General features: G+C 44.9%; 1 protein-coding gene across 1 annotated transcript in view; it reads left to right on the top strand.

Annotated features, from left to right (window-relative positions):
* Window positions 1-27432, top strand: part of SLC1A7 (solute carrier family 1 member 7) — a 104972-nt gene extending 77540 nt beyond the window's left edge. Inside the window, exons 8-11 of the mRNA XM_006126383.4 lie at window positions 5373-5567; window positions 11819-11953; window positions 17532-17631; window positions 26045-27432. Of these exons, the coding sequence (XP_006126445.1) occupies window positions 5373-5567; window positions 11819-11953; window positions 17532-17631; window positions 26045-26281 (667 nt within the window). The 3' untranslated portion in view covers window positions 26282-27432. The remainder of the gene's footprint in view (window positions 1-5372; window positions 5568-11818; window positions 11954-17531; window positions 17632-26044) is intronic.
* The last annotated feature ends 400 nt before the right edge of the window (window positions 27433-27832 follow it).

Below are 27832 nucleotides of genomic sequence, written 5' to 3'. Positions count from 1 at the left end.
AATTTGTTTGAGGTTAGGGGGTTGTCTGTAGGCGAGAATTGGCCTTTCCCCCCCAAGGCCTCTGACAGTGAGAGGGGTCACTCCTGTCATCTGAAGAAGTGGGCTGTGCCCTCAAAAGCTCATGATACCATCTACATGTTTTGTTAGTCTTTAAGGTGTTACTAGACTAATTGTTGTTTTTTACGTTTTTTTATTTCGATTTTATTATTTCAGGAGTTATTATTTTAAATTTAGTTATTTCAAAATAATTTTCTAGTGTTGACATGCCCTTAGAGACTAACAAATATATTAGGTCATGAGCTTTCATTGATAAAATCCACTTCATCAGATTAGCTGAAGTAGAAATTACAGAAACGTTGGTATATATAACAGCAAAAGTTATATATCAATTGTAGGACCAGTGTTAATGAAGATAATTAAGTCAGGTTGAATGTGTCCCATTCCTAGCATTTGATGTGAAAATGCAAATATCAAAAGTGGGGAAAATTGCCTTTGTAATGCATTAACCAGTTAATACAGGGGTGGCCAACCTGTTAGAGACAAAGAGTCAAAAAAGTGGTGGATAGAGTGCCAAGAGCCATGTACCCGGCAGGAAGGGCGACGAGTTGTTGAGGAAAAAAGCTGCGCCGGGGAAAATAGGTATTGGTACACCGTCCCAGGGCATACCATCACAAAAAAAGAACTGGGACGGGGTGAGAGGTGCAAGCTCTAAGAGGGAATTTGGGTGCAGAAGGAAGTAGAGAAGGGGATGTTGGCTCAGGGAAAGGGCTCCAGGCTGGGGAGTTTTGGGCTCTGGTGTAGGGTTGGGGTGCTGAGCAAGCCGCAGGCTTGTGGCTGTGAGGTTGCAGGAGTTTGGGCTGGGGTGCATGAGGAGCTCAGGGCAGGGAGGCTGGGAGTATGATGGGCTCAGGACACAGATTTGCAGTGTGTTAACGGTGCAGGAGTGTTGTGGCAGAAGGACTGGGGACGTGGGGGTGCAGGAGTTTGGGGATGCGAGAGGCTCAGGACAGGGGGTTCCAGTGTGTGATAGGCTCAGGTTTGGGGCCGGAGGGGGTGCAGGAGTGTTATGATGCTGCAGCCAGATGGGGGCTTGGCCCCAGTTGGGGGCTTGTTGGCCCAGCTTCATTTTTAAATAAAATATTATGTCAAACTCAAAATGTTTCAGCAATGTCTTTATTTATGAGAGGGGTGGGGAATCTGTTTTGAGTCAGGGGTCACTGATCCACAGAAAAGTCAGTCGGGGCTACACAAGTGAGATGGAAAAAAACAACCCCTCCAAAAACCCCCAAGCCTCACTAATGTGGCCCCAACTGTGCTGGTGGGGGAAGGGGACAGGGTGCTGGTGGGTGCTGGGGCAGGGTACTTATAGGGCGGGGGGGGGGGAGGTGTCTGGCCAGGAGGAGAGAACAGGGACAACTGGACCAGTACCTGGGGATTCCGGGTCTCAGGAAGCATGCTGGCTGCTCTTCTCCTCCCCTTCCCCAGGCACTCCCCTGCTCTAACCCAATCCCCCTCCCCTTCCCCAGAGCTGGGCACACCCCCCCCAACCCAATCCCCCACACCTTTCCCAGAGCCAGGCACACACTCCCGACCCAATTCCCTTTCCCTCTCCTTCCCCAGAGCCAGACAGCTCTCCTCCCCACTCTAACCAAATTCTCCTCCCCCCCCAACCTTATGCCTGGGTCCTGGAGCTTCCAGTGGCGCTGCCGCCACAGCACGCGGAGCCCTCGCCAGTGCCGCCAGCCTGCACGTGCAGGATATGACGCAGTGCGCGGGGGGCCGGGAGCGGAGAGTGTGAGAGCAGCTGACCTGAGCAATTCCGGGTTCCATCCCATTTCTGTAAGGAGCTGCATGTGGCTCGCGAGCCACAGGTTGGCCACTGTTGAGTTAATGTCTTTATTCAAACCCAAGTTGATAGTGTGGCACTTGTAAATGAACTCCAGTTCAGGTGCCTCCCTCTGTAACTGGGTGATAAAATTCCTTTGTAGAAGGATGGCTACTTTTAAATCCATTATTGAATGTCCAGGGAAGTTAAAATGTTCCCCTAAAGGTTCATGTGTATTACCATTTCTGATATCTCATTCGTGTCCATTTATCCTTTGTCGCAGAGACTGTTGGGTTTGGCCAATAACTGTTTTAAAAGCATATTTAGCTATTTAAGAATGGTGCTTTAGATTTGGTCTAAAGGCATGACTCAAGTGTTAAAATCTAACATGTTCCTCAGCATGTGATATTAGATTCCAAAAGCTGCTTTCACTAATACTCAATTAGACCAGGTCTACACTAAAGTTAGGTAAACCGAGCTACCACATTGAGAGGGTGTGAAAAATATTAGCCTTGAATTTCATTCAAAACTGCAAAATTTAGGACAGACTTTCAGAGATTAGTAATTCTTTTGATTAAACTTGGACCAATTTTCAAGGGAACCTAGTACAGTCCTGGTTGAAACTATGCAAAATTCAGTAGCTTCATAAATATCGGTGGCTTCATAACACATTGGACTGAAATATAGGCCCTAAAATTAAAATTGTGGGTTTTGCTGAATTTTGCTCTAATTTTCAGATTTGTTTGAGCCTGATGTTGAAAGTAAAGTTTAAGGTTATAAAATAAGAAAAGGTTCACATAGACCTCTCATCAACTAAAACTTAAGTTTTATTCTGCTCTCCTGGGTGGGTTGCTGTTTGTCTGAACATACAGATTCCCAAAATACCAGTATATTCTAACTGCAAGATAACATGTAGCTTTTACCTCATCTTTAGTTGGACTTTTTTTTATTGTTTTTCAAGTGTCATCTGGCAAGTAGTCTGTGTAAGGCGAGAAAGAGTCATGAAGGGTTGTTATTAACATGTTGGGCCCTCTGGATGCATTCAACTTATAATTAATGTAAAAACTCTGAAAAAAGAACAAACGTTCCCCTTCCTCTCCATACAAGGAAACACAAGGATTCATTGTACAAGAAGTTGTTAAGTTGCAAGAGATGATGCTTTTAGTAAAAGGGTTGGATGTCACTGCAGTAGGTCAAGAGAGCAGTAATAATGTATTTAAAATTCATTGTTCATTATTAATGGGAGCTACTGTATGTCTATATTTTAATTGTCAAAATTTATAAGATGCTGGTTTCTGTTTCATGTTTATATTCCAGTAACACCTACAGGCTAACCAGGGCAGGGCCCTATTGTGCTAGCTAAGCGCTATACAAGTATATTGCAAGGACCTTGCCTTGTCTTTTTGATTGATCTTATAATCAGAGACAAGATATAATGGATGGACGAGATGAACAAGGAGGATGGGGTAATGGGCAAGGCAGAGGAGAAGCGAGTACAAAAACAGGGTGTGTGCAATTCTTGGCCAATCAGGACCTATAATTTCAAAATGCCACTGACCTAGCCATTCTCAGGTTTGTGATTTCTAAGCAGCTATCCAGGTCACGATGCATCAAAATGTGTTACAGTTATATAGCTGCTTAGTGATAGGTATGAAATGAATCAATGGTCTCTGATTCAGTGGTCTATACTTAAACTGCTACAGCAGCTGCACCTCTGTAGCACTTGAGAGTAGACTCTGCGTATCCTGACAGGAGGGGTTCTGCCATTGGTGTTAGTAATCCACCTTGCTAAGAGGCAGCAACTGTGCTGATGGAAGAATTCTTCCAATGACCTAGTGCTGCAGATCTACACACCTGAGAGTTGTGGCTATGCTCGTGCAAGTTCCCAGTATAGGCCAACCCTTAATCTTGTCCTTAGTGCACCCGAATGTCTGTCCCAGTTGGCTTGTTTGCAGTGTCAGCAGAGAGGCTAAGGAATGAGCAGGCACAGACACTCAACTGTACTTTCACTGATCCGCAGAGGTGATCCCACCAGTTCATGGTTGAGGAACCTTGCACTTTGTTGTATCTTATCTGTGGATAAACAGAGGAGTTCATCCCGCCGGGCTATTTATCCTTCACCATCACCAGCACTAAATACTCTTGGCAGGGTGGAGTGGGGTTTTAGAGAGTTCAGCTGAAGGAACAAGGAGCTATTTGGTTATAAAATAATCCTCTTTACTGTATAGCCATTATGAATTGTTGCCTAAATTGGTATTTTATTTTTGGTTTGGTGTCAATACTCAGCAATCACTGGCACAATTTTAAGGGCACACACTGCCCTCAGTCTGGGATCAAAACTCCTATTATTGCTAGGAGCTGAGGCCCTTAACTTTGATAAGTGGAGGGGCAGGGCAAGGAGAGGAATTCTGTGAAGACACAGGTCATACTTGCATTTTAATAAAACTGCACTATTTGCTGTATGCTTGAAGGGTGAGATATTGGCCTCAGATACTTCTTCTATCCCTAGTGGAACCTAAAAGAGATTCTTGCCTTTCCTTGGTTTACATCCTACCCTGCTTCAGAGCTTATCATCCCTGCCATCAGCTATCTGTCCAAGGAAGACTGGTTGGAATTTCCTTACAAACGTATCAAGAGTGCCCCTTAATTTTATGGAGGCATCACAATGGAGCTTCATGAGACACTTTCTTTCCTTGATTGACCCTTTGGTGACCAAACATACAATATGTAAGATCTCCAGCCTTTGCTTTCTACCTTTCATAGATGATCAGAGCAGAGGAGATGGCTGTGACAATCTAGTCAGACCTCCTGCCTAACACAGGCCATGGAACTTTCTGCATTAATTGCTGTTTGAACTAGAGCATACCTTTTGGAAAAACGTCCTGTATTGATGTAAAAACGTGTAGATCAGGAGCTGAACGATTTGTCTTTTGCATAACAGTGCAAAGCAGAATTTGCATACACATGCTCAAGTACTGTGTGCTCATAACGGACCTGCTCCTGCTGTCACAGAAGCCAATGACAAAACTCTTGTTACTTCACTGAAGCCAGACTGGGCCCGATACATATGAGACACACAGACTTGCCAACGGGGGGGAGCACTGGGGTCCCACGATTCAAAAAAAGCCCAGGGCTCTTAACCACCGCTGCTGCTTCTGCAGGCATGGTGGCAGCTGGCATCCCAGGCCCTGTATATCATTGCTGCAGCACTGCACAGTGTGCTATGGGAAGGTTTCAGGGCTGACTGAGTATGGGGGAGCCAGCATGGCACACTCCAGGCGGTGCAGAGGGCTGGCTACTCCTGCCCCACCCTTTCCGCCCAAGGCCTCACCCCTTTCAGGAGCAATGAGCCAGGGCCCCCCACTTTGCAAAGGGGCCTGGAAAGTCTGTCAGCCCCTCTGCAGACATAGAAGTGAAAATAGGAAATAGTACTTGGATGGAACAGCACTGAATATGATCTATATGCAGGGGAGTTGGCTGCTTTTAACATTATTCCCTAAAGGTAAAATAGCTTTCAACATGTGTTTGTTTTTTGGATGTTTTGCAGCTCAGCCACACTGCCTATAACTTTCAAGTGCTTGCTGGAGAATAACCATGTTGACAGAAGGATTGCCAGATTTGTGCTGCCTGTTGGGGCCACAATCAATATGGACGGGACTGCCCTATATGAAGCAGTAGCAGCAATCTTTATTGCTCAAGTAAACAATTATGAGTTGGATTTTGGACAGATCATTACTATCAGGTATAAACAAAAACCCAGCAATCTTTCCATTTGACTCATTAAATCTGTGACGTTCTCTCATTTCTGTATCAAGGACTTTACGGCATCCTCTCTGTCAGTTCAAAGCTTCCTATAAGATTATGGCCTGTGCGGAGGGAAATCTTACTAGCACTCTTAATGTAAATGTGAACGTAGAAACATAATGCATTTCGATTTACTAAATTGGTTTTTTTCCATCTTCCGCTTTTAGGCCAGTTGTAGCTTGTTCACTTGGAATTACTACATTGTTGCCCTCAGTGTTTAATATTCTCCCCTCGAATTTTGTAAAAAAAATGAACACCCCCCCCCCAAATACCCATGCTGTGGGTGTGGGGGAGGGATGTACGTCTAGCACATAGGACAGGGAGTATATTAAGAATGCACCAGACCTCTCCCTTCACTAACAACTTCCAATATTGTAAACTTCAAAGCTCCTAAGCAACACGCTCTGGCTCTTTACATCACAGGAGAGCCAGAGCAACACATAGATGCTCTAAAAGTACCACAGCAGACCAGGGGAGGATTCACCAAGTGCAGGTAGGGAAGGCTACCTCCCAAGGCCTCAATAAAACAGAGGCATCTTCATCACAACCAAAGGCTGGAGGGACACATCAGGAATCGAGCATGGCAGAATTCCAACAGCATGGTCCATAGGGCAGCCCTATGAAGGCTGCTGTAACTTATACCCCAAGGCTACCTTCAGCCACCAGAAAAGCCCAGGATGCAAACACCACAAAGGTGGCTTAAAGCAGGGATGTAAAACCTTGTTTTATTGGTAAACCTATGGTTTAGCCTGCTCACTGATTAAATGGGAGTGAGTGGGAGGTGAAGGGTGGGGGGCATTGCAGCCCAAATTGCCCCCCCCCACTTTGCCCACCATGGGGCTGGAGTGGCCCCTGCCTACAGGGAGCCTGAACCTGCTGCTGGCAAACACTGCTCTGGATGCTGAAGCAGCCCCTGCATGTGGGGCACCTGGGTCTGCCACAGACAGGGGGGCTGTGTCTAGACTGGCATGATTTTCCGGAAATGCTTTTAATGGAAAAGTTTACTGTTAAAGGCATTTTCGGAACAGAGCGTCTAGATTGGCAGGACGCTTTTCCGCAAAAGCACTTTTTGCGGAAAAGCGTCCGTGGCCAATCTAGACGCGCTTTTCCGCAAAAAAGCCCCGATCGCCATTTTCGCGATCGGGGCTTTTTTGCGGAAAACAAATCTGAGCTGTCTACACTGGCCCTCTTGTGCAAAAGCTTTGAGCAAAAGGGACTTTTGCCTGAACGGGAGCAGCATAGTATTTCCGCAAGAAGCACTGATTTCTTACAGTAGGAAGTCAGTGCTTTTGCAGAAATTCAAGCAGCCAGTGTAGCCAGCTGGCAAGTTTTTCCAGAAAAGCGGCTGATTTTCCGGAAAAACTGGCCAGTCTAGACACAGCTGGGATGTTCCAGACTATTGGAATAGCCCATGTCCATGACACAGGGCCAGAGCAGCCCCTTGCCCGTGGCAGGTGGGGAGCTGCTCCAGCCCCCACCAGTTAACTGGTTACCCAATTAAATATTCATATCGCTAGTTTAAAGCCATCCTAATTTCTTCACCTCCCGGGCTGTAAATTCTGTGCTGAGCCAGAGGTGCACCACTATGTTTCACTCCAGGTATTTCCTATATGTGTTTTATTTAAAAGAAAACTCTTTCCTTTCTTTCACATTGGGGTTTTGTCAACCTTTATGTAAAACTGGCATCCTTAATTATCCTTTCCTGCTGAAAGAAGGAGATCAAACAGTCAGGAATTGTTGCTTGGTGGGAAGGCTACTTGAGACAAGAAATACAACAAGGAAAGAAATACCATATGCTTTGTGTAGTTTTCCTCTAAATCATTATGTAACTCAGTTTTAAAAATGGCTTCTGCTGCTGATTGTAGAAGAAACTTTAATAACAAGCAAATTCTCACTGGCTCGAGAGCACTAACTATAGATTATATATTTGAAATATCTTTTACTTGAAAATAGTGTAACTGATCCTAATGGGAAAAAAATTCCAACCATTTAACTACTGCCAGAATAATTTCACTGCCTGCCAAAGAATACCTCCAGGAGTGAAACCAGCAGGTTTCCAGCAGGGAACAAATGATTAGAAAAACATTCATATAGGCTATGTCTACACAGCAGTGTTATGTCTGAATAAACGATGTTATTCCAAAATAACACAGTCCATATCTACACTACAAGCAGTTATTTCGACATAATATCCAAATAATGTCAAGCTGGAAGACTTCTTATTCTGACTTCCGTAACCCTCATTGTACGAGGAGTAAGGGAAGTCAGAGGAAGAATGCTCTAATTAGGACTTCCTGCTGTGTAGACAGTGCCCCACAATTGATGTAGCTCAAGTTGCGTAGCTTATTTTGACTTTAGCCCTGCTGGGTAGACATGGCCATAATGTGTAAGGTCTGACCACATTATAGATCAACCTACATACCTACCTACCTACCTACCATCTATTCTCTGAGCTCATCACTATCATATCTGAGCATTTTTACACTGTTGTGACCTGCATATCTTCAGTTCTAACATGTAAAAGACCTGAATGACAACAGCAAGAGAGTTTTTGCAATTAGCCCCTTCCTACAAATGGGGTCTGCTTATGAATTAATGGGAAAGTTTGGCTGAACTAGACAAAGAAATCAATCTGGTCCATATGAGCTGTTGCCTTCTCTCCCTGTACTAAAAGAGAGAATGATTATGTATTGGGAATATATAGGGTAGGTCTACACAACTAGGAGAGACAGTTCTCACCACAGAAATCTATACGTGCGCTAGCTCTGCTCAAGCTAGCATGCACTAAAAATAGCAGTGTGGCTGCAGTGTCATGGGAGTGGTGTGACCTAGTCACTTGGGCACAATCCCAACCAACCCCTGGTTCTGGGTACATAAGAACGGCCGTACTGGGTCAGACCAAAGGTCCATCTAGCCCAGTATCTTGTGTGATCCCTCTCCTGTCACTCATTTACAGACAAACAGAGGCTAGGGATACCATTCCTACCCATCCTCGCTAATAGTCATTGATGGACCTAACCTCCATGAATCTATCTGATTCTTTTTTGAACCCTGTTAAAGTCCTAGCCTTCACTACATCCTCTGGCAAGGAGTTCCACAGGTTGACTATGCGCTGAGTGAAAAAAACTTCCTTTTGTTTGTTTTGAACCTGGTGCCTATTAATTTCATTTGGTGACCCCTAGTTTTTATACTGTGGGAATAAGTAAATAACTTTTCCTTATTTACTTTTTCCACACCAGTCATGATTTTATACATCTCTGTCACATTCACACACCTCCCAGTCTCCTCTTTTCTAAGCTGAAAAGTCCAAGTCTTTTTAATCTTTCTTCATATCGGACCTGTTCCAAACCCCTAATCATTTTTGTTGCCCTTTTCTGAATCTTTTCCAATGCCAGGATATCTTTCTTGAGATGAGGCTGTCACATCTGTACATAGTATTCAAGATGTGGGCGTACCATGTGGGCATACATAAATGGATAACTAGCAAAAGCTGCCTCCTGTAGTGCCGAGGCCACATTACTGTTTAGCACACCAGCTCCTGCAGAACTAGCACATGTACATCTACCCAAGCTGGGAATCACACTTCCCAGCTGCTGTGTAGACATGATGTGGGAGGAAAGAGACATAGGAAGATTAAAAAACAAATCAAAAGGGGGAGGGGATAAATCAATGGTAGCATGGAAGGAAATAGAAGGAAAAAACATAGTTAACAATGATAAGCCTCACACCAAAAGCTAAACTTGAATTCCACCACTGAATCGACACATCATCCGTCTGTGATGGGAGACAAACCCTCTGTAGGTACATTTAGATGCTCCTCCTCAGAGAGATTTGAAATCTGGATTGAAACCAGAACATTCCCAAATTTCAGAATGTTTTGGTTTGATTTTTTTTAAACTCCGTCTATTCTGAAGAAAGCGTTGAGCTGCAATCCTGGATAAAGATCTGGGTCTAAGATTGCAGGGGCTTGTTGAGGTCCATTCTGTAGAAGTGAAAGAACTAAATACACTCTCCTATCCTTTTCATGTAATCTTGCCAACAAACACCTATATTTGGGGTCATTATTCAGTGGCTGAATTTGTGAAGTTGGCCTGAAAAATAGCATGAGCAAAACCAGAATTCCCTGATCTTACTAATTTAAGGCCCTATTCTTGCTCCCAGTAAAGTGGGAATTTTACCACTGATTTAATGGTAGCGGAAGCAAGTCTACATCTTAGGTGGCAATCCAGTCACAGAGGGTCTATTCTGAAATAGTTTGGTGTTCTGATCAGCTGTCCAGAGAACCTTTCATGTTCACTACTGAATTTCATTTCACTTTCATACACTGAAATTGCATTCCCTTCTGTTTAGGCCCACCATCATGGCATCCAAATGCCATACAAGCTTTAATTAAAAAAATAGCTTATAAATCTCCATTGTTACTCTGCCTCTGCCCACATAAGGAATTTATGTATGTATTGTGGGAAAGCTAAGATTCCTAGGTTCTTTTTATTATTGTGCCATTGATTCATTTTGTGAGTTTGAATAAGTCAAGTAATATCTCTGTACCTCAATCTCCTCATTGGAAAATAGGCATAATAATAGTTTGAGGCTCAGTTAACTAATGTTTTCAAAAAATTTCAAAATCATGGGATGACAGGTACTGTGTAAGCACAAATGGTAATTACTATTTCCTTTATTAAGATACTTCTTTACGGTCTCTATGTTCTGTCTTTTTTGGTAGCTGGCCTAGCTCTCTTCCTCCTGTGTATCTCTTTTCAAGAACATACCCAATCATTTATGCTCCTGGAAAAGGGCATCAATTTTCCAAAACAGCACTAATTAAATATAATAAATATGTAATAGGGAGCTTAAGCACATATACAAACTAATATGTATTTCAAAGATAGTCTAGAATCCTGATCTGAGACACACATACACTAAACATGGTGCAGTGGAGCTCAAAATGGCACCCTCAATCCGAAAACACCTAAGCTTGTTTCAACTAGACCTTGATCCAAACACTCATCCTCAGTCCCATGTCTTATTTGAAGTCAGACAGGTGGTTCAATACTCAGAGTCAAATAAAAATGAAGTTTTCAGTCCATTCATTCACTCTATGCATTTCAATAGAGCCTTGAGTCCCTAGCCAAGGATGGAGACTGGCACCCTTTGTGCTAAATACTTACAAAGACGTAGTGAGGAGCAGTCCTTGTTCTGAGGAGCTTACAGATTAAACAGATGAGACAGCAATGGGTAGGAGACAGGAAATATTATCATCCCTGTTTTACAGATGAGGAACTGCAACATATATAAATTAAGTGACTTGACCAAGGTGACACAGGAAGCCTATGGCAGAGACAAGTTAAATCCAAGTATCTTGAAATCCAGCTTAGTTCTTAATCAAAAAAATATCATCACTTTTCCAGTAGATGGCATTTCAGTCTGCCAGGTTCCACTGCCATCTTCCGGTTTGGCTGAAAAATATGAGAGTCAAACAGGAGTAGTGATTGGTTTGTATTTTTCAGACACACAGGAGGAGAATGAAATCATTTGTGCTTGCTTTTTTCATACTTAGACACAAATAAATGAAACCAGAATCTAGGATGGGATCCTTATACCTGCTCCAGCTCTATATACAGGCTAGACGGACTAGGGCAGCACAAAAGGACTGGCTGGGGAAGGTTCCCTTGGTGTAGGAACTACAGACAATATCCATTACGTTCATTCAAAGGACCTCCTTGCAAGCCTTGACATGGGGATTACACCGAGGCTGGGTGCGGATCAACAGCAAGTACAAAATATGCAGAACCAAGGAGATTCTGGAGACAGGTGACATCAGTGAGAGAGCCTCTCCCCCCCCACACAACTGTCTAAATGATGTTGAGGGCTACAAAGCAGCTATAATCAGGAGGGTGCAGAAGTAGCTTAAAGCCACCTCAGCTGCCCTCCCTTCCCTTAGGTCAGACGTTCTATGCTGTGACCAAGATGCAGCAGAGAATCTTACTGCTGGAGCTTTACCCTTTTGGCCATGGCGCTTAAAGAATAAAATGTAGCCATGTGCAGCTAATGTAATCAGGTCAGTGACTCCTGTTGTAATGGTTTATATGTGAGTAATTCTGGTCCATAAAAAGTCATGTTATTACTTTGTCTTATTTCCTGCCATGTGGTGTGGCTGTTGCATCTGATTGTTCCTCTTCTTGTTTAAAGTATCACAGCGACAGCTGCCAGCATAGGTGCGGCAGGGATCCCACAAGCTGGCCTTGTGACTATGGTCATTGTTCTGACTTCAGTTGGGCTGCCTACAGATGACATCACTTTAATTATTGCAGTTGACTGGGCACTGTAAGTAACTTAGTGTCTGAACCTTCCTTCCATCTGCAAATCAAGTTGTTTTTCTGTACTCTGCATATCAATCCATTGATGCTTTACAGGGCTTTACAGCTGTCACTTTTTGCTGCATACCATAATCACTGGGAACTTCACAGAGTCAGCAGGGGCGGAATTTGGAAAAGCACCCAAGCTAAAGGAGACTCTTCATTTGCAGTAGAGAGTCTATGGCCAGAGCTAACTGAATTAATAACAAATAATTTATTTTGACTGTCATCTCTTTGTGAATTGTCCATGAATAGATTTCAACTTTCATATCCCTTCATTATTCAAAACTGTTTAAGCCTTTGATATCTAGTTATGAGCAGTTCAGTTCTCAGCTCTGATCATGCACAAGCCAGGTCTACAGAGTGTTCAGTATTTTTTCAATTAACTCAGCTGTTCATGTTCAGACATGATAACACTCTGCAGTGTAAATGAGGCCATAGTCGAGCAATTCTGATTATGTCCAGTAGATATAACAATAGCAGGGTTTCTTTCCTTCTAAGTAAATCCTACAATTTAACATTTCTTTAGCATTCTTCTTAATACAATAAAGAGCCATTGCACAAGATGGTACAAAACTGCAACTACAAGTTCATTGTATTTTATTTAAGCCACGGAATGTACCTTATGAATAAACTTAAAAAACAACAAATGGTCTGGTAGCACTTTAAAGACTAACAAAGCATGCAGATGGTATCATGAGCTTTCGTGGGCACAGCCCAGTTCTTCAGATGACCCAGCACTCCGGTCATCTGAAGAAGTGGGCTGTGCCCACGAAAGCTTATGATACCATCTACATGTTTTGTTAGTCTATAAAGTGCTACCAGACCATTTGTTGTTTTTTAAGTTATCCTGTACAGACTAACTTGGCTACGCCTCTGTACCTTATGAAGTACTTGTGCCCCATTTTTGTTTTTGTATGAGGCTTACACAGCCTGAAGATTTAGTATTTTTTAAAGGTTTTTTTTTTTTTTTTTTTTTTTTTTACTTTGAAAAATATCAGGAATGCTAAGTCTGGCCTTTCTTGATTTTGCTGGAGAAAACAAAGTTCACAAAAACAAGGTGTTTAAACACTCTGACTAAAAAACTCTTCCTCTCTCAGTGGCTCAGCTCTGACTCACTATTTATAAAGTCACTATTTCTCTAGTCATCAGAGTTGTATTTCTAGATGTATCTATCCCTCTTAACCTTACCTTACTGCTTTTGACTCTGATTGGATGAAGAGCTTCACAAGTCAAAGTAAAATGCAAAAACATAGGTGCTGATACAGTCTTACAAGGTTGGGTTTTTTTAAATTAAAGATCTGACTCTTGGAAAGACACGCTGGATTATTAGCTTTGCGCTGTGCCAAGAGCAGTGGTTCTCAAAGTGTGGTTCATGGACCGTCTTGAAGGTAGTCCGTGGGCTTGGGGCTCATCCCCCTCCTGCAGCAAGGAGACTGCTCTGGTGCTCCAGTCCTGTGGCCCTCCTCTGTGGGGTTGGAGCACCAGCACTGGCTTCCTGCTGCAGAATCACGACCAATTGGAGCAGCAGGGGGTAGTGCCTGGGAGCATCAAGAGGCATGAAGCCAGGTACCGTATTTTAGTGAATATAACCCGCAGGTTATATTCGTTTTTACAAACCCTGCACCCCCTGCGGGGTATACTCGGGTGCGGGATATACACAATTTTTTTTACTCGCCTGGCCTTCAGCCTTCGGGCGGGGGAGCACTCATCTCCTGATTCCTGCACAGGGGCGCTCCCCCCGCCCCTTCCTGCGGCTGCGCAGGAACCGGGAGATGAGCGCTCCCCTGCCCGGAGGCTAGATGCTGCACAGCCGCAGGAAGCGGCAGAGGAGCGCTCATCTACCAGTTCCTGTGCAGCCACAGGAAGGGGCAGGGGGAGCGCTCCTTCGGAGGAACTGGGGGACGAGTGCTTCCCCACCCAGAGGCTGGCGGCTGCGCAGACACAGGAAGCAGCGGGGGAGCGCTCTCATTTCCCCTCCTGGAGGTTGTGCAGCCGCACGGGACCCAGGGGAATGAGTGCTCCCTCCGCCCAGAGGTTGTGCGGCAACCAGGCGGGGTGAGCATTCCCCCATCTGGAGGGTGGCTAATTCCCCCCCACGACCTGTAGAAGCTCCCTCCTCCCCCGCACAGTTTGAAAAAAAGTCTTGTATACCCTGCAGGTTATACTCATGCGTGGGGTATACAAGATTTTTTTTACTCAAACTGCAAAAACTGCGGGATATATTCGGGTGCGGGGTATATTCACTGAAATACGGCAAGTGCCTCCATGCCCAGACCCCATACCTCTATCCCTCTCACTCACACCCCTCCCGCAGAGACCCCACAGCCCACCTACACCCACCCTCAGCCCATTTCTGTACCCATTTTGTCATGACGGGTGGTTGGCTAATGGTCCGTGGAAAGGTTTGCGTTGAGAGATGTGGACTGCAGGCCAAAAAGTTTGAGAACCACTGATCTAGGTCCAGATTTTCAAGTGTGGTACACATGCAATTTTCATGTATAGTTACTGTAATTGTATATGTAATTTGGATAACTGGATGCAGGTGTATTTAATTAGGCATGCAACTACAGTTGCAAATTAGGCTTGCAAGTTAAGCATGCATAAAACTGTGCTTAAAGTATATGAAAAGTCTGGCCCATAAAATCACTGTGTTCTGTATGCTTTGAAATCTGAGGCAGTTGATATTGGACTTTCATTCACTTTTATAAGCCAAATGTCTGGATGTTTCTGAATCTCAGTTTTATGATCTAGATTTATAAATTAAGTTACCAGTATGATAAAGATTTCAATATACTTCACATTTAAAAGGATACTGTTAGTCTGAAATATATGCAGTGTAGCTGTAGTCATGTTGGTCCCAGGATATGAGAGACAAAAATCATAGAATCATAGAATAATAGGACTGGAAGGGACCTTGAGAGGTCATCGAGTCCAGCCCCCCACCTTCAAGGCAGGACCAAGCTCCGTCTACACCATCCCTGACAGATGTCTATCTAGCCTGTTCTTAAATATCTCCAGAGAGGGAGATTCCACCACCTCCCTTGGCAATTTATTCCAATATTTGACCACCCTGACAGTTAGGAATTTTTTCCTAATGTCCAATCTAAACCTCCCTTGCTGCACTTTAAGCCCATTACTCCTTGTCCTGTCCTCAGAAACCAAGAGGAACAAATTTTCTCCTTCCTCCTTGTGACACCCTTTTAGATATTTGAAAACCGCTATCATGTCCCCCCCTTAATCTTCTTTTTTCCAAACTAAACAAGCCCAGTTCACGAAGCCTGGCTTCATAGGTCATGTTCTCTAAACCTTTAATCATTCTTGTCTCTCTTCTCTGTACCCTTTCCAATTTCTCCACATCTTTCTTGAAATGTGGCGCCCAGAACTGGACACAGTACTCCAGCTGAGGCCTAACTAGTGCAGAGTAGAGCGGCAGAATGACTTCACGAGTTTTGCTTACAACACACCTGTTGATACAACCTAGAATCATATTTGCTTTTTTTGCAACAGCATCACACTGTTGACTCATATGGGAGAAGTCTCTGTGGAATGTATCCAGTGTTTCCTGGCCATGGGTCCAGATCATAAAGATGTCATCGCCAAGAAACACTGGATACATTCCACAGAGACTTTAGCAACTTACACCCCACCATCAATCTCAGCCTGGACCACTCTACACGAGAGATCCAGTTCCTGGACACCACAGTACAAATCACCAATGGCAAATTAGACACCACTCTCTACAGAAAACCCACTCCTACAGTTACCTACATGCCTCCAGCTCCCATCCAGAACACAGCATACGATCCATCATCTATAGCCAAGCCCTTACATACAATCGCATCTGCTCTAATCCCACTGACAGAGACCAGAAACGTCAGGATCTGTACCAAGCATTTATAAACCTCAATTTCCACCCAGAGAAATAAAAAAACAAATTGAAAGAGCCAAACGAATACCCAGAAACCATCTACTTCAAGACAGACCCAGGAAAACCAACAATAGAACACCACTTGTCATCACCTATAGCCCCCAACTTAAACCTGTCCAATGCATTATCAATAAACTACAACCTATACTGGAACAGGATACTACACTCTGAGAGGCTCTGGGAGACAGACCCATAGTCTCCTATAGACAACCACCTAACCTCAAGATGATTCTTACCAACAATCACAGGACACATCACACTAATACCAACCCTGTAATTTTCCCTTGCAACATACCCCGGTGCTAGCTTTATCCACATATTTACTCTTCTGACACCATTATTGGACCTAACCATGCCAGTTACAAGATCAAGAACACATATTCCTGTTCATCCAGAAATATAATTTATGCCATCATGTGCCTAAAGTGTCCATCTGCTATGTACATTGGACAAACGTCTCAGATACTTAGCCAAAGAATCAATGCACACAAAACAGACATAAGACTCTCTCACAGAGAGAAAGTTGTTGCCTGCCATTTCAGCCAGACTGATCATTCACTTAATGACCTTAAAACACGCATATTGCTTCAAAGAGACTTTAACTCCAGACTTCAAGGAGAAGCTTCAGAATTGTCATTCATGCTTAAGTTTGACACTTTATGTATGGGTTTAAACAAAGACTCTAATTATCTCACCCATTACAAAGATAGCTTCCCCAATTATCACCCCTAATTACCTCACAGAAACTTACCTTCCCCCCTCACCTCCACTCTGTTCTAAAATTTGATTTGTCAGTTTCACATGCGTTCACTTTTTTTGATTGTATCACTTTGGTATATATGGTTGTGCTGATTTTCTTCCACATATTGATCTGAGGAAATGGGTCTGGCGTACGAAAGCTCATCACCTAATAAACCATCTTGTTAGTCTTTAAAGTGCTACATAGTCCTGTTTTTTGTTTCAGGGGGAAACAGACTGTTTAACTGACTAAACAGGGAGAACACTGAAATTGGTCCCAGGATATGAGTATAGTGAACTCTACTATACACAAGATGTTGTCAATTGCACAAAGTCAAACTGAAAATATTCTCTTTTGTTTCTTTCAGTTGTAGTCTTAAGTGTTACTTGTAACAAGAGCAGGGAAGGTGTTTTCAGAAAGGAGTGTGAGATAAGTCAACCCCTTCTTTTTAATTTGGTATTTCCAGAAAAGCATTGTTATTTGGGTAGGTTGTTCTGGAAGACATAAAGAGACAGACTGCAGACTACTACACACAGTGATCTCCTTATCCAGCATTCTGGTTGCTATGATTCTTCATTTATCAAGGGTCTACCAGATATTGATTGTCCTCAACTCCCTTGAATTGAGGAACTTGACATTTTTCAGGATAAGTCCCCCAAAACAGACTATATTCTGAGTTTGTAATGTCTAAATATTCAAATACAATACTATGAATAGATGCAAATAGTTCACAGGTTATGGAGAAAGCAGCATTGCTTATACTTGAGTTGATTTGTCTAAATATTTTAAAGTGTTTAATCAGTTTGTACCTGTTGCAGGTATAACTATTTCCAAGACAGAGCACCTGTCACTTAACACCACTGTTTTGTTTGTCAGAGACAGATTTAGAACAATGATCAACGTCTTAGGAGATGCTCTAGCTGCTGGAATCATGGCTCATGTCTGCAGAAAAGAGTTCACCAAGGATGGTGATGAGGTAAGAACAAGACAAAATGAGTCAGTATGGAGTGATGAACCCCTTGTCACGATAAAATATTTTAAACATCAACTTCTCACATTCATCTATTCTGGATTAGCTGTAATGTGAATAGAAAGAACAAAATTAGTTATGGATGAAAATTCAAAAGTAGATAACATTTGTGGCACTAGTGAAAAGGATTTACCCTCCTTGTAGGAAAATAAAGAACATACATTATGGAGTTTAAACAATTGATAACTAACTGCCTTTTAATGAGAGATGATATTTTAAGCTTTGGGGGTGGGAAAAGTCCATGTGCCACATGTAGGACCCTCAAAAATACATATACAAAAATTAAATGAGGTCTGGGTGTAACTAGAATTCTACAAAATCAATTTTTTCATTACATTTTATCCATGAAATTTCTCTTTTCATATCGGGTGAGTTCACAACTCATGTTCTGCATTCTTGTGAAGGTCAGGGACAGTGCTTTTTAAAAATATCAGATCATGTAAAAAGCCAGTCATGCGGAAAAAGCCATGCTTGTGAAATAATGAGCAGAAGCAGGATGGCAATCATCTTTGAAAGTGTGCAGGAAGACTGTGTTCATGATCACAGTGAATATTGTAACAGCGCAAAACACCCACTCCTAAAAGCATCTTCCTCCACCACTGTGAAAATGTCACTCTCCTCCAAAGTACCTCCACTAGTGTCTTCTGTATCACACAGAGCAGAAGCCCTGCTTACATCTCTGCTTTTCTTTCCTCTTGCTTCTTCTCATTTTTCCTGTATTCCACACCTTGCTTCTTTCTCCCGTTCTTCTCTTGGGGTATGTCTAGACTACATGCCTTTTTTGACAGAGGCTTTTTTGAAAGTATCTTTCGAAAAAGCCTCTGTCGAAAAAGAGCATCTAGATTGCATTATGTGGATCGAAAAATCCACTGCCGGACGCTCTTTTGAAAAAAAAAGGCACCCGGAAGTGCTTTTGGCAGGGCATGGGGACAGGAGCTGCTGCCTACCCTTTGCAGAGACGTGTGCATAAAGGGATCCCCCTGGACAGCCGTTGCTCTGCTCCTTCTTCTGGCTTGCCTACCTCCTAGAGGGAAAGCAAAGCTGCCTCAGTGCTTGCTCTGGTTGCCCTGGTTCCTCGGACACCACAGCCGTTTATTTTCAGGGTTTTTTTCTGCTTTTCACTGTGTTTTTGGCCATGGAGCCTGAGCTGTCCCTGGGCAGGCGATGGCCCCACACTGTGATGATGGAAGTTCTGCTGCATCTTCATGAGACCATCACCATGTTTGAGGCAGAGCTGGATTCAGAGCCCAGCTTTGAGCCCCTCACTCGGGCTGCAGCCCCCACTGCCTTGCCCCCGAACTTATTCATGCAGAGGCGAGTTTGGAGGCTGGACACCAGTTCAGACTGGTGGGACCGGCTTGTTATGGAGCAGTGGGACGAGGCTTGGCGCCGAAACTTCCATATGTGGAAGTCCACCTTCCAGGAGCTGTGTGCCTGGCTCGCCCCTGCCTTACCGTGCCAGGACACCCACTTGCAGCCTGCCATCCCCCTGGAGAAGCGGGTCGCTATTGCCCTCTGGAAGCTGGGCTCCCTGATAGCTACCGCTCCGTGGGACACCAGTTTGGCCTGGGGAGGTCAACTGTTGGGGCCTTGATGGAGGTAAGTCACTCTCTGAGGACAGTCCATGGGGGGGGGGGCAGATAAGGGGTATGGTCAGGATCAGGCAGAGGGAATGGGGGATGCGGGTGGCAGTGGAAGAAGTCCTCCTGGCCTTACCCAGCCATGGTGTGTGTGTGGGAGGGTGGCAGGTTGCCTGAGGGGGGGAAGCTCTTGGGGTCTGGGAAGGGAGGGGGTGGGGAAACACCTCATCAGCTCACACAACTCCTCTAATGTCCTATTACATGTGTTTCTATTTGTCCCTTTCAGCTGTTGGTGACGGCCATCCATTCAGAGCTGTTTCAAAGGACTGTCTGCCTTGGAGACCTGGATACCATCATGGCCGGATTTGCAGGGCTAGGATTTCCCAACTGCGGTGGAGCACTTGACAGGACACACATCCCTATCCGTGCATCACCCCATTGAGCAGCCCAGTATATTAACAGAAAGGGCTAGTGTTCTATGGTGCTGCAGGCCCTGGTCAACCACCCAGGACAATTCACAGATATTTGTGTCGGGTGGTCAGGCCGGGCACACAATGCCCGCATCTTCTGGAACTCATACCTGTACCGCAGGCTGGGACATTGTTTCCGGAGTGCAACTTTGCAGTCGGGGGTGTACAGCTGCCTATGTGCATCATGGCCGGCGCAGCGTACCCCCTTATGCCCTGGCTCATGAAGCCGTTCACGGGACTCCTGGATGCGAGCAGGGAACTGTTTAACTCCAGCCTGAATCGGGCTCGCTTCCAGGTAGAGTGTGCCTTTGGCCGTCTGAAGGGCAGATTTAGATGCCTGCTCACTCGGCTGGACATGGGGGAATGTGGCAGCCCCGAAGTGGTTGCTGCCTGTTGTGTGCTGCACAACCTGGTGGAGAGGAAAGGGGAGGCCTTCCTCCCAGGGTGGGAGACACGGGCTGATGTGGAGGGGAGGCAGTTTGAGCAATTGCCATCCGCCAAGCCCACCAGTTGGGATTGCGCATTCGGGAAGCTCTGAGGGAGAGATTCTCCCAAGGAGCCCACTGAGTTTCCCCAGGGCCTTCCAAATGTGGGTTTGCCCCATACCCCCAGTGCCTTCCCCCCAAAAACCCCTCCCTGCCCCACGTTGTACACATTCACAGAAAACGGAGGCGGGTGTTCTTGACGGAATAGGTGTACAGTTTATTGCACTGTTGATTGTTCCAAAACCTATACAACTGTTTTGTAAATAAAAATAAACTTTTGGTTAACAAAATAAAGTGCTTCCCTTACTGACTCTCACAGGTGGGAAGGGGGATGTAAACCTGGAAGGGAGGCTTAGGGCTGAGGGTGCTGCCGGGATGAAGAGCCCCTGCCACCTTGGCTGCGGGGATGTGCTCGGAGACGACCATGCATGTGGGCTGGGACAGTAGGGGGCTGGGCAGGAGGTGGGGCCACACCTGGGTCTGGGATGGCAGGTGACGAGGGTGGGGGCAGGCTGAGCAGGAGGAGCAGGAACAGGCACAGGACCAGGGAAGGCCATCGCCTCCCGGATAGCAGTGCAAATTGTAGTGCGCTGCTGGACAAACTCGTCCAGCAAGCGACTGCACCACTGCCTGCATCTTCTGTGTAAATATGTCCTGCATTCCTTGCAGGACCGAGCTGTGCTGGCACACCACGTGCAAATACGTGCGCCAGTGCCAACGAGTTCCCTGCAGCCATCTGGGTAGTGAGACAGGTGTGCGCTCTCCTCCTGGACAGCTGGTGCCTCGCACCCATGCGGGTGCTGGGCTAGGATGGCCCTCCCTGTGCTCGGCCATGTGTAGGGCCCCCCCAGGCTGTGATCAGCATGACACATCACAGTCTGCATCATCCACGTTGCTCCCCCTCCCCTGCCCTGTGTGTATTGGACCCTCACAGCACTCACCTGATGTTCCCTCCCCGGTGTCCCAAGTTGTCTGGGAGGCCTCCTGCATCTGGGTGTCCGTCTCCAGGGTGCGGGTCACTGAGCTCCTGGTGTCCTCCTCCTCCTGAGCTGCTGGTCCTTTGGGGTGTCATCCCGGAGCTGCAGCCGCTGCTGCACAGGGGTCTCCATCCCAGACTCCACAGGGGTTCCCCTGCCCCCAGGATCCGGTCCAGGTCGTCATAATGGGCACAATAGTGTGCTGCTTCCCCAGAGCGGGAGCTGCGCTCAAGGGCCCTAACATACCCCTGCTGCAGCTCCTTCACCTTTGCTCTGACCTGGTCTAGTGTGCGGAGGGGGAGGGATTCTGGCATAAATGTCCACATTCCTCCTCCTGGACTGCGGGGCCTGAAGAGACTCCTCCTCGGACCAGAGCTCCAAGAGGGCTCTGAGCTCGGGCCCAGACCAGGAGGGTGCCCGGCGTTTGGTGTCCCTGGAAGGGCCAGGTGGGCTTGTCCCTGGGACATGGCTCTGAGTGGCCCTACCAGGAAGAGCTGAGCAGTCAGGGTCCTGGTTGGAGCTGCCTTGCTGCCACAATGCTACTCCTGGGTGTCTGTGCCTTTTAAAGATGGCTACAGGCAGGAACAATAGAGGTGAAAGGTCTGGCAGGAGTGTCCACCAGGGCTTCTTCCTGGAGGCCTTTATTTTCGAAAAAAAACCCTTCCCTGCGTCGACGCATACCTTTTTCCAGCAGATCTCTGTCGAAAATAGCGTTATTCCTCGTAAAACGAGGTTTATCGTCGTCGACAAAACCGCCACGTTCTTTCGATTTACTGTCGACAGAACGCAGTGGTAGTGTAAACACGGGTGAAGTTTTTTTTTAAAAAAAAAAGCCGACTTTTGTCGAAAAAACGGTGTAGTCTAGACACACCCTTGATGTTTTCTTCCATGCCTCTCTTTATACATCAAACTCCCACTACTGGTGCAAAAGGTTACCTCTTTTGATTCGTATTTCTTTCTAAAACTTGTTTCTTCCACCACCCCTACTGCTGCTGGTCCACCTAAGTATTAGTCCCCAATCACTTCTGTTAATTGGAGTCCCCCAATAAACTTCCTCTGCTCCGCCAAGATACCCTCTAACTGAGTGGTTCTCTCTCACTCTCCCTGAGTTAGGAGCTTCAGGGGGTAGCTGAGTTTGTCTGTTACAGAAAAAAGTCTATCCACTGACTTTGATCTTTATCAACTCAGGTTTAGCACCCTTTCTCCTGATACTTTATGCATAGAGGTAGGGGGGTGGGCGACAGAATATCTCCCCCCCCCCTTCCCTTCTCCTATTTATTTTGAGTTTCCTTATCCTCTAATCATAACTCCGGTCATCTGAAGAAGTGGGCTGTACCCACGAAAGCTCATGATACCATCTACATGTTTTGTTAATCTATAAAGTGCTACCAGACCCTGAGTTAGGAGTGTGTCGTTTTCTAGGTCTGCATAGCACTGAACTTGTGCAGAGCTTAACTAAATAACAATAATAAGAATAGGAAATTAAGTTCCCAATCTTTATGGTGAATCCAATTGTCACTACTTTATATGGTGTGCTCAGAACAGCCAAACTTTCATGTTTTGTTAGGCAGAGTCTGATCTTCAGGAGGTGCCGAGCACCTCTGCCAGCAGGGATGTAAAAAGTCTTGTAAAAATGTAACTGTGTAACTGCTAAAAATCCTAGCGGTTACATGCACTGCAGGCTCTGCAGTGTCACTTTTAAAAGCTACACTGCAGAGAGATCAGCAAAGCCCCCCCTCTACTCCCTAGGAGCACAGCTGGCAGGGGCTGCTGGCCCTGCTCCCAACGAGGCTTCACTGCAGCATAAAAGTTATTAAAAAAGTTAACTTTTACACGGCAGAGCCCACGGCAAAGCCAACTCCCCAGAAGCGGGTGTGTAACCATAATGGAAACTGTTTAAACAGCTACACTTTTACATCCCTACCTCCCGCTGATCACAGGATGGAGCCCTTAGAATCCTGACTAAACTAGAAGCTTTTTTAAAGCATACAGGCCAACAGAAAAATATTTAATCTATCGTAAGGTCAGAAATGAACACTGTGATTATCTAGTCTGACTGTCTGCATAATACAGGCCTCCTGACATTTTATTACTGTATTTTAAACTATTATTTTCCTGTGGGGGAAGATTCTTAACTCTGTCCTGGAGCATAGTGTTTCATTCAAAAATACAACCCAACTCCCTAAAGGATTGTAAACTTGTTTGCAGGAAGATTTATTTTCTACTTGGCACTCAATAGCCACCTTAAAACATACCATTAATCGTCTTTATGTTTTGGCTGCACATTTAGTATAGTTAGTCATATATACCTAAAGGGTCGATTGACTCAGCTACAAGCCCACCTCTTTCCTCTGCCAGTATTTGCATATTGTTCCCCCCCCCCCATCAGACCTTCTTGGTTTCTATTTTAAGGATATTTCAACACATTACTTGTGAAATCAAATCAAAATCCTCTTTTGCTTTGTAACACACAGAGGCAAACACGTCTGTTAGCTCAGAAGTTTAGACTAGATGGTAGGTTGGTGGTGAGGAGATGTCAAAGTGTAGATAGATCTATTCAGTCTAGTTACTTTGTTCAGTCTGATGACTTGGCTCAGCAATATCCTCTACACCAGGGGTGTGTCTAGACTACATGCCTCCGTCGACGGAGGCATGTAGATTAGCCAGATCGGCAGAGGGAAATGAAGCTGCGATTAAAATAATCGCGGCTTCATTTGAATTTAAATGGCTGCCCCGCTCTGCCGATCAGCTGTTTGTCGGCAGATCGGGGCAGTCTGGACGCGACGCGCCGACAAAGAAGCCTTTCTTGATCGGCACAGGTAAACCTGGTTTCACGAGGCATACCTGTGCCGATCAAGAAAGGCTTCTTTGTCGGCACGGCACGTCCAGACTGCCCCGATCTGCCGACAAACAGCTGATCGGCAGAGCGGGGCAGCCATTTAAATTTAAATGAAGCCGCGATTATTTTAATCGCGGCTTCATTTCCCTCTGCCGATCTGGCTAATCTACATGCCTCCGTCGACGGAGGCATGTAGTTTAGACGTACCCTAGGGGTCTCCAGCCTTTTTAAGCAGGAGATCACTTTTTTGAATTTAAATGCAATCCAAGACCCCAAACCCAAATACCCTTGCCCTGCCTCCTTTGCGCCCCTTCTCCAAGGCCCCCGCCCGTGCTCACTCCATCCTCCCTCACTTTCACCAGGCAGGGGCAGCGGGTTGGGGTGCAGGCTCTGATTTTGGATTAAGGGATTTGTAGTGCAAGAGGGGCTCTGAGCTGAGACTGGGGCGGGCAGTTGGGGTGTCAGAGGGGGTTCTAGGTCCAGGCTCTGGGAAGGTGTTTGGATGGAGGGGTGCTTGGAGCTGGAGCAGGGGCTTAGGGTGCAGGATGGGGTTCATGACTGGGGTATTGTTTTGGGATGTGGGCACCAGCTGGGCCCTGCTTACCTCAGGTGGCTCCTGGGGGGTGGTGCAGTGGGGCTAAGGCAGTCTCACCTCTGCCCTGGACCTGCACCACTCTCAAAAGCAGCCAGTAAACTCCATCACAAATCCTGCTGTGTCCCCCACTCTGCTCTGTGGAGATAGGATACAAGGTGGAGGGGGGCACCTTGACATCAGTGCCCCTCCTCTCCCTCCCCTGCCCCGCACAGGAAGCAGAAACTCCTGGAGGACAGCTCCAAGACAAAGGACAGGAAATGAGCAACAGTCGGGGGCAGGAGGGAAGGGGGAGGAGCTGAAGTGCTGGTTTTTATAACCTCTTGGCCAAACCAGTTAGGATCACCTGTCAGAGGCTCCAAGATCAACTAGTAGATCAACCACTGATAGACCACTGATCTACACTACTTCAGAGAAAGAAAAAAACCTCATATCATCAGTAGCCAATAAAAGAGGAGCCCCATGATCATGCAGTATTGCACATGACTCCCTCTGGCCCAGAAGTATTAGAATTTGTAGCCCCTGTAACTCGGTTGTCTAACAGTGCAAGAGGGGGTTCCTACTCATCTCTTTAAAGTGTCTTACCAAATTATCCTTACTGTCAAATCCTATTACAATGAACACTGATTGCAGGTTGATAATCTGTTTCATAGGGTTTCCCTTTTTTCTTCCTTGCATTTGTTTTATGTTTAAGTTTCTTAGCAGTCTCTTGTTCATGCACAAAGGAATGGAGAGCCAGATTTAAAAAAATATTTAGATATCTAGAAATGCAGGTAGCACTTTTGAAAATCCCACTAGGCATCTTTAGGTGCCTAAATACCTTTAAAAATCAGTCCTAGGATGAATATAAATAGACACTTATTGATCCCATTTCTAAACAAGGGGACAAACACTGCCTGGAAGAATGGTTGAACTTCCAGTGATCAGACAGTTCTGCTGATGACTAAGGGCCAGATTTACAGAAGTGCCTAAAGGCGAAAAAAACAACAAATGGTCTGGTAGTACTTTATAGACTAACGAAACATATAGATGGTATCATGAGCTTTCGTGGGCACAGCCCACTTCTTCAGATATCCAGAAGTGGGCTGTGCCCATGAAAGCTCATGATACCATCTAACATGTTTCGTTAGTCTGTTATAGAAAAAAAACAACAAATGGTCTGGTAGCACTTTATAGACTAACTCGGCTACCCCCTGAAGCTCCTAAAAGTGAAGGTAGGCAACAAGAGGGATTGGGGGAAAGTACCTATACAAGTTAGGCACCTAACTCCCATTGACTTTCACTGAGAATTAGGTGTCCAGCCTGCATGGGCACTTTTTGCCAATCCCACAAGGTGCCTCTCTGGATCATTAGGGTGGGATCCATTACCTGTATTTCACTGTGATAACATGCAGCATCTTGCTGTTTCCCACACAGGTACCATTGATCTGTGAAACTAAACCCATCAGCATTCATCAAATCATGGCCTACCAGAGAAATGGCTGTGTGAAGAACATGAGTGAGTCTCATGGCCCAGAAACAGTGAAAGAGTTTCAGCACCATATACCTATACAAGTGGAGCAAGAACTAAACACAGCCGAGAACCACACAAAGAAATCAATCAGTAAAGACCACTGCACTATTGAAATCAATGAACTGGAAACAAATGTGTAATTGCTACCTATGATGGTATCTTATCAGATACCTAGTGGCTTGGTACCCAATCACTACCTCACAGCTGGAAGGAGGACTCTGTCTCGAATAGAAAAAAAATGTGGCATTATGGTCAGCATGCTTGTACTGGAGCTAGGAGACCAGCTGTGATCAGAAAAGACACAAGACTTGAAAGAGATAGAGGACTGTGTTGGGGGGATGATTTTAATACTCAGAAATTAACCAATGGACAACTTTGGTTCTCTCTGGGCAAACTGATTTGGTTACTGTATAGTATCCAACACTCTTTTGTTGCTTTTCTCATTTTAACCCCTTCTATTTCTGACAAAAGCCTTTTTTCGCATCTTACTGATTACAAACATGATATTTATATAGGTGTATTGCGACCAGAAACTGATTCACAAAGCATACTGAAAGTGTACTAATTTTGTCTTCATTTCTCCTCTTTAAGTGTAAACTCTTTGTTTAGTTTTAGAATAGCACTAAGAAATTTGCACTGATTTAAAGAGGCAATTTTTATAATTAATAATGCTACAAACTGAAAGCAAAACAAAATATTTATCTTTTCAGGAAAGACATATTCTATTATACACACTACAAAGACAGACATCAAACTGCAATGTATTGTACAAAGATGTCTAGATTCCTCCACAGGAAAATTTGCCTTTTAAGTGCCAGATTCACACAGAGTTTTTTTTAAATCTCTCTCTGTTGTAGAATTAGTACAATATACCTGCAGTGGCAGAACCTTGCAAGCCCACTGGTGCTAAAGAGTGTTCACTGTTCTCTCCTTTTGTTTATAGACTGTTCTAATGTGTATATGTGTGTAAACTCAGTGCTCAATGTTCTTGATGAATATGCTTCATTCCAAGGGCAGACTAAACGCAGACTGGAATCCAATGCAGATGAGTAATATTTGGGTTTTTGTAGGGAGTTTGCTGTGGAAACTGGCTTTTTATTTTTCATTATATTATGAGTTGGACTATACTGTTGTCTCTTTTTTCAGCCATCTACTGAATCGTCAGTTATAATAAAATCTGCTGGGTGTGTTAACAGTGTTTGCAATGAAGAACATTTTTAAATAAACCTGACATTGTGAAAATAGGCTATCTGTGCACTGCTAGAATGAATGTATTATTATTTCTCTATTCAAAGCGAGGGGCGAAGGATTGGTGGAAGCATATAAAACCAGGTAGGTACAAAGATCTCAAACTATAATATTTCCTGTCAAATACCTGGTTTTTTTTTAATTGTTATGCCTACCATATCAGTTCCTGAAAATCCATAGCTGGTGCTGTAAAATAATGCTGAACATTAAGGTGTCTTCCATGGGAAGATTCCAACTGAATGTAAGTAGTTTTTTCAGAGAGGGCAGTTTCTATAGCACTTGCCATTCTAGAGCATGCACATGGAGAGAGTGGGCAAGCAAGAGAATGGGGCCCTCCAATAATCGATGGAGGCACAGAACTCCACAAATAATTAGAGAGTAGTTGCAAATATTAGTTGTAAAAGCAAACAGTTCCTGGACAAGTCCTAAAATAGAACTGAATC

Source organism: Pelodiscus sinensis, chromosome 9 (assembly GCF_049634645.1).
Source record: "Pelodiscus sinensis isolate JC-2024 chromosome 9, ASM4963464v1, whole genome shotgun sequence".
Classification (NCBI taxonomy): Eukaryota; Metazoa; Chordata; order Testudines; family Trionychidae; genus Pelodiscus; species Pelodiscus sinensis.
The sequence above is the reverse complement of the archived record's forward strand: the minus strand, read 5'-3'. Positions and strand labels throughout refer to the sequence as shown.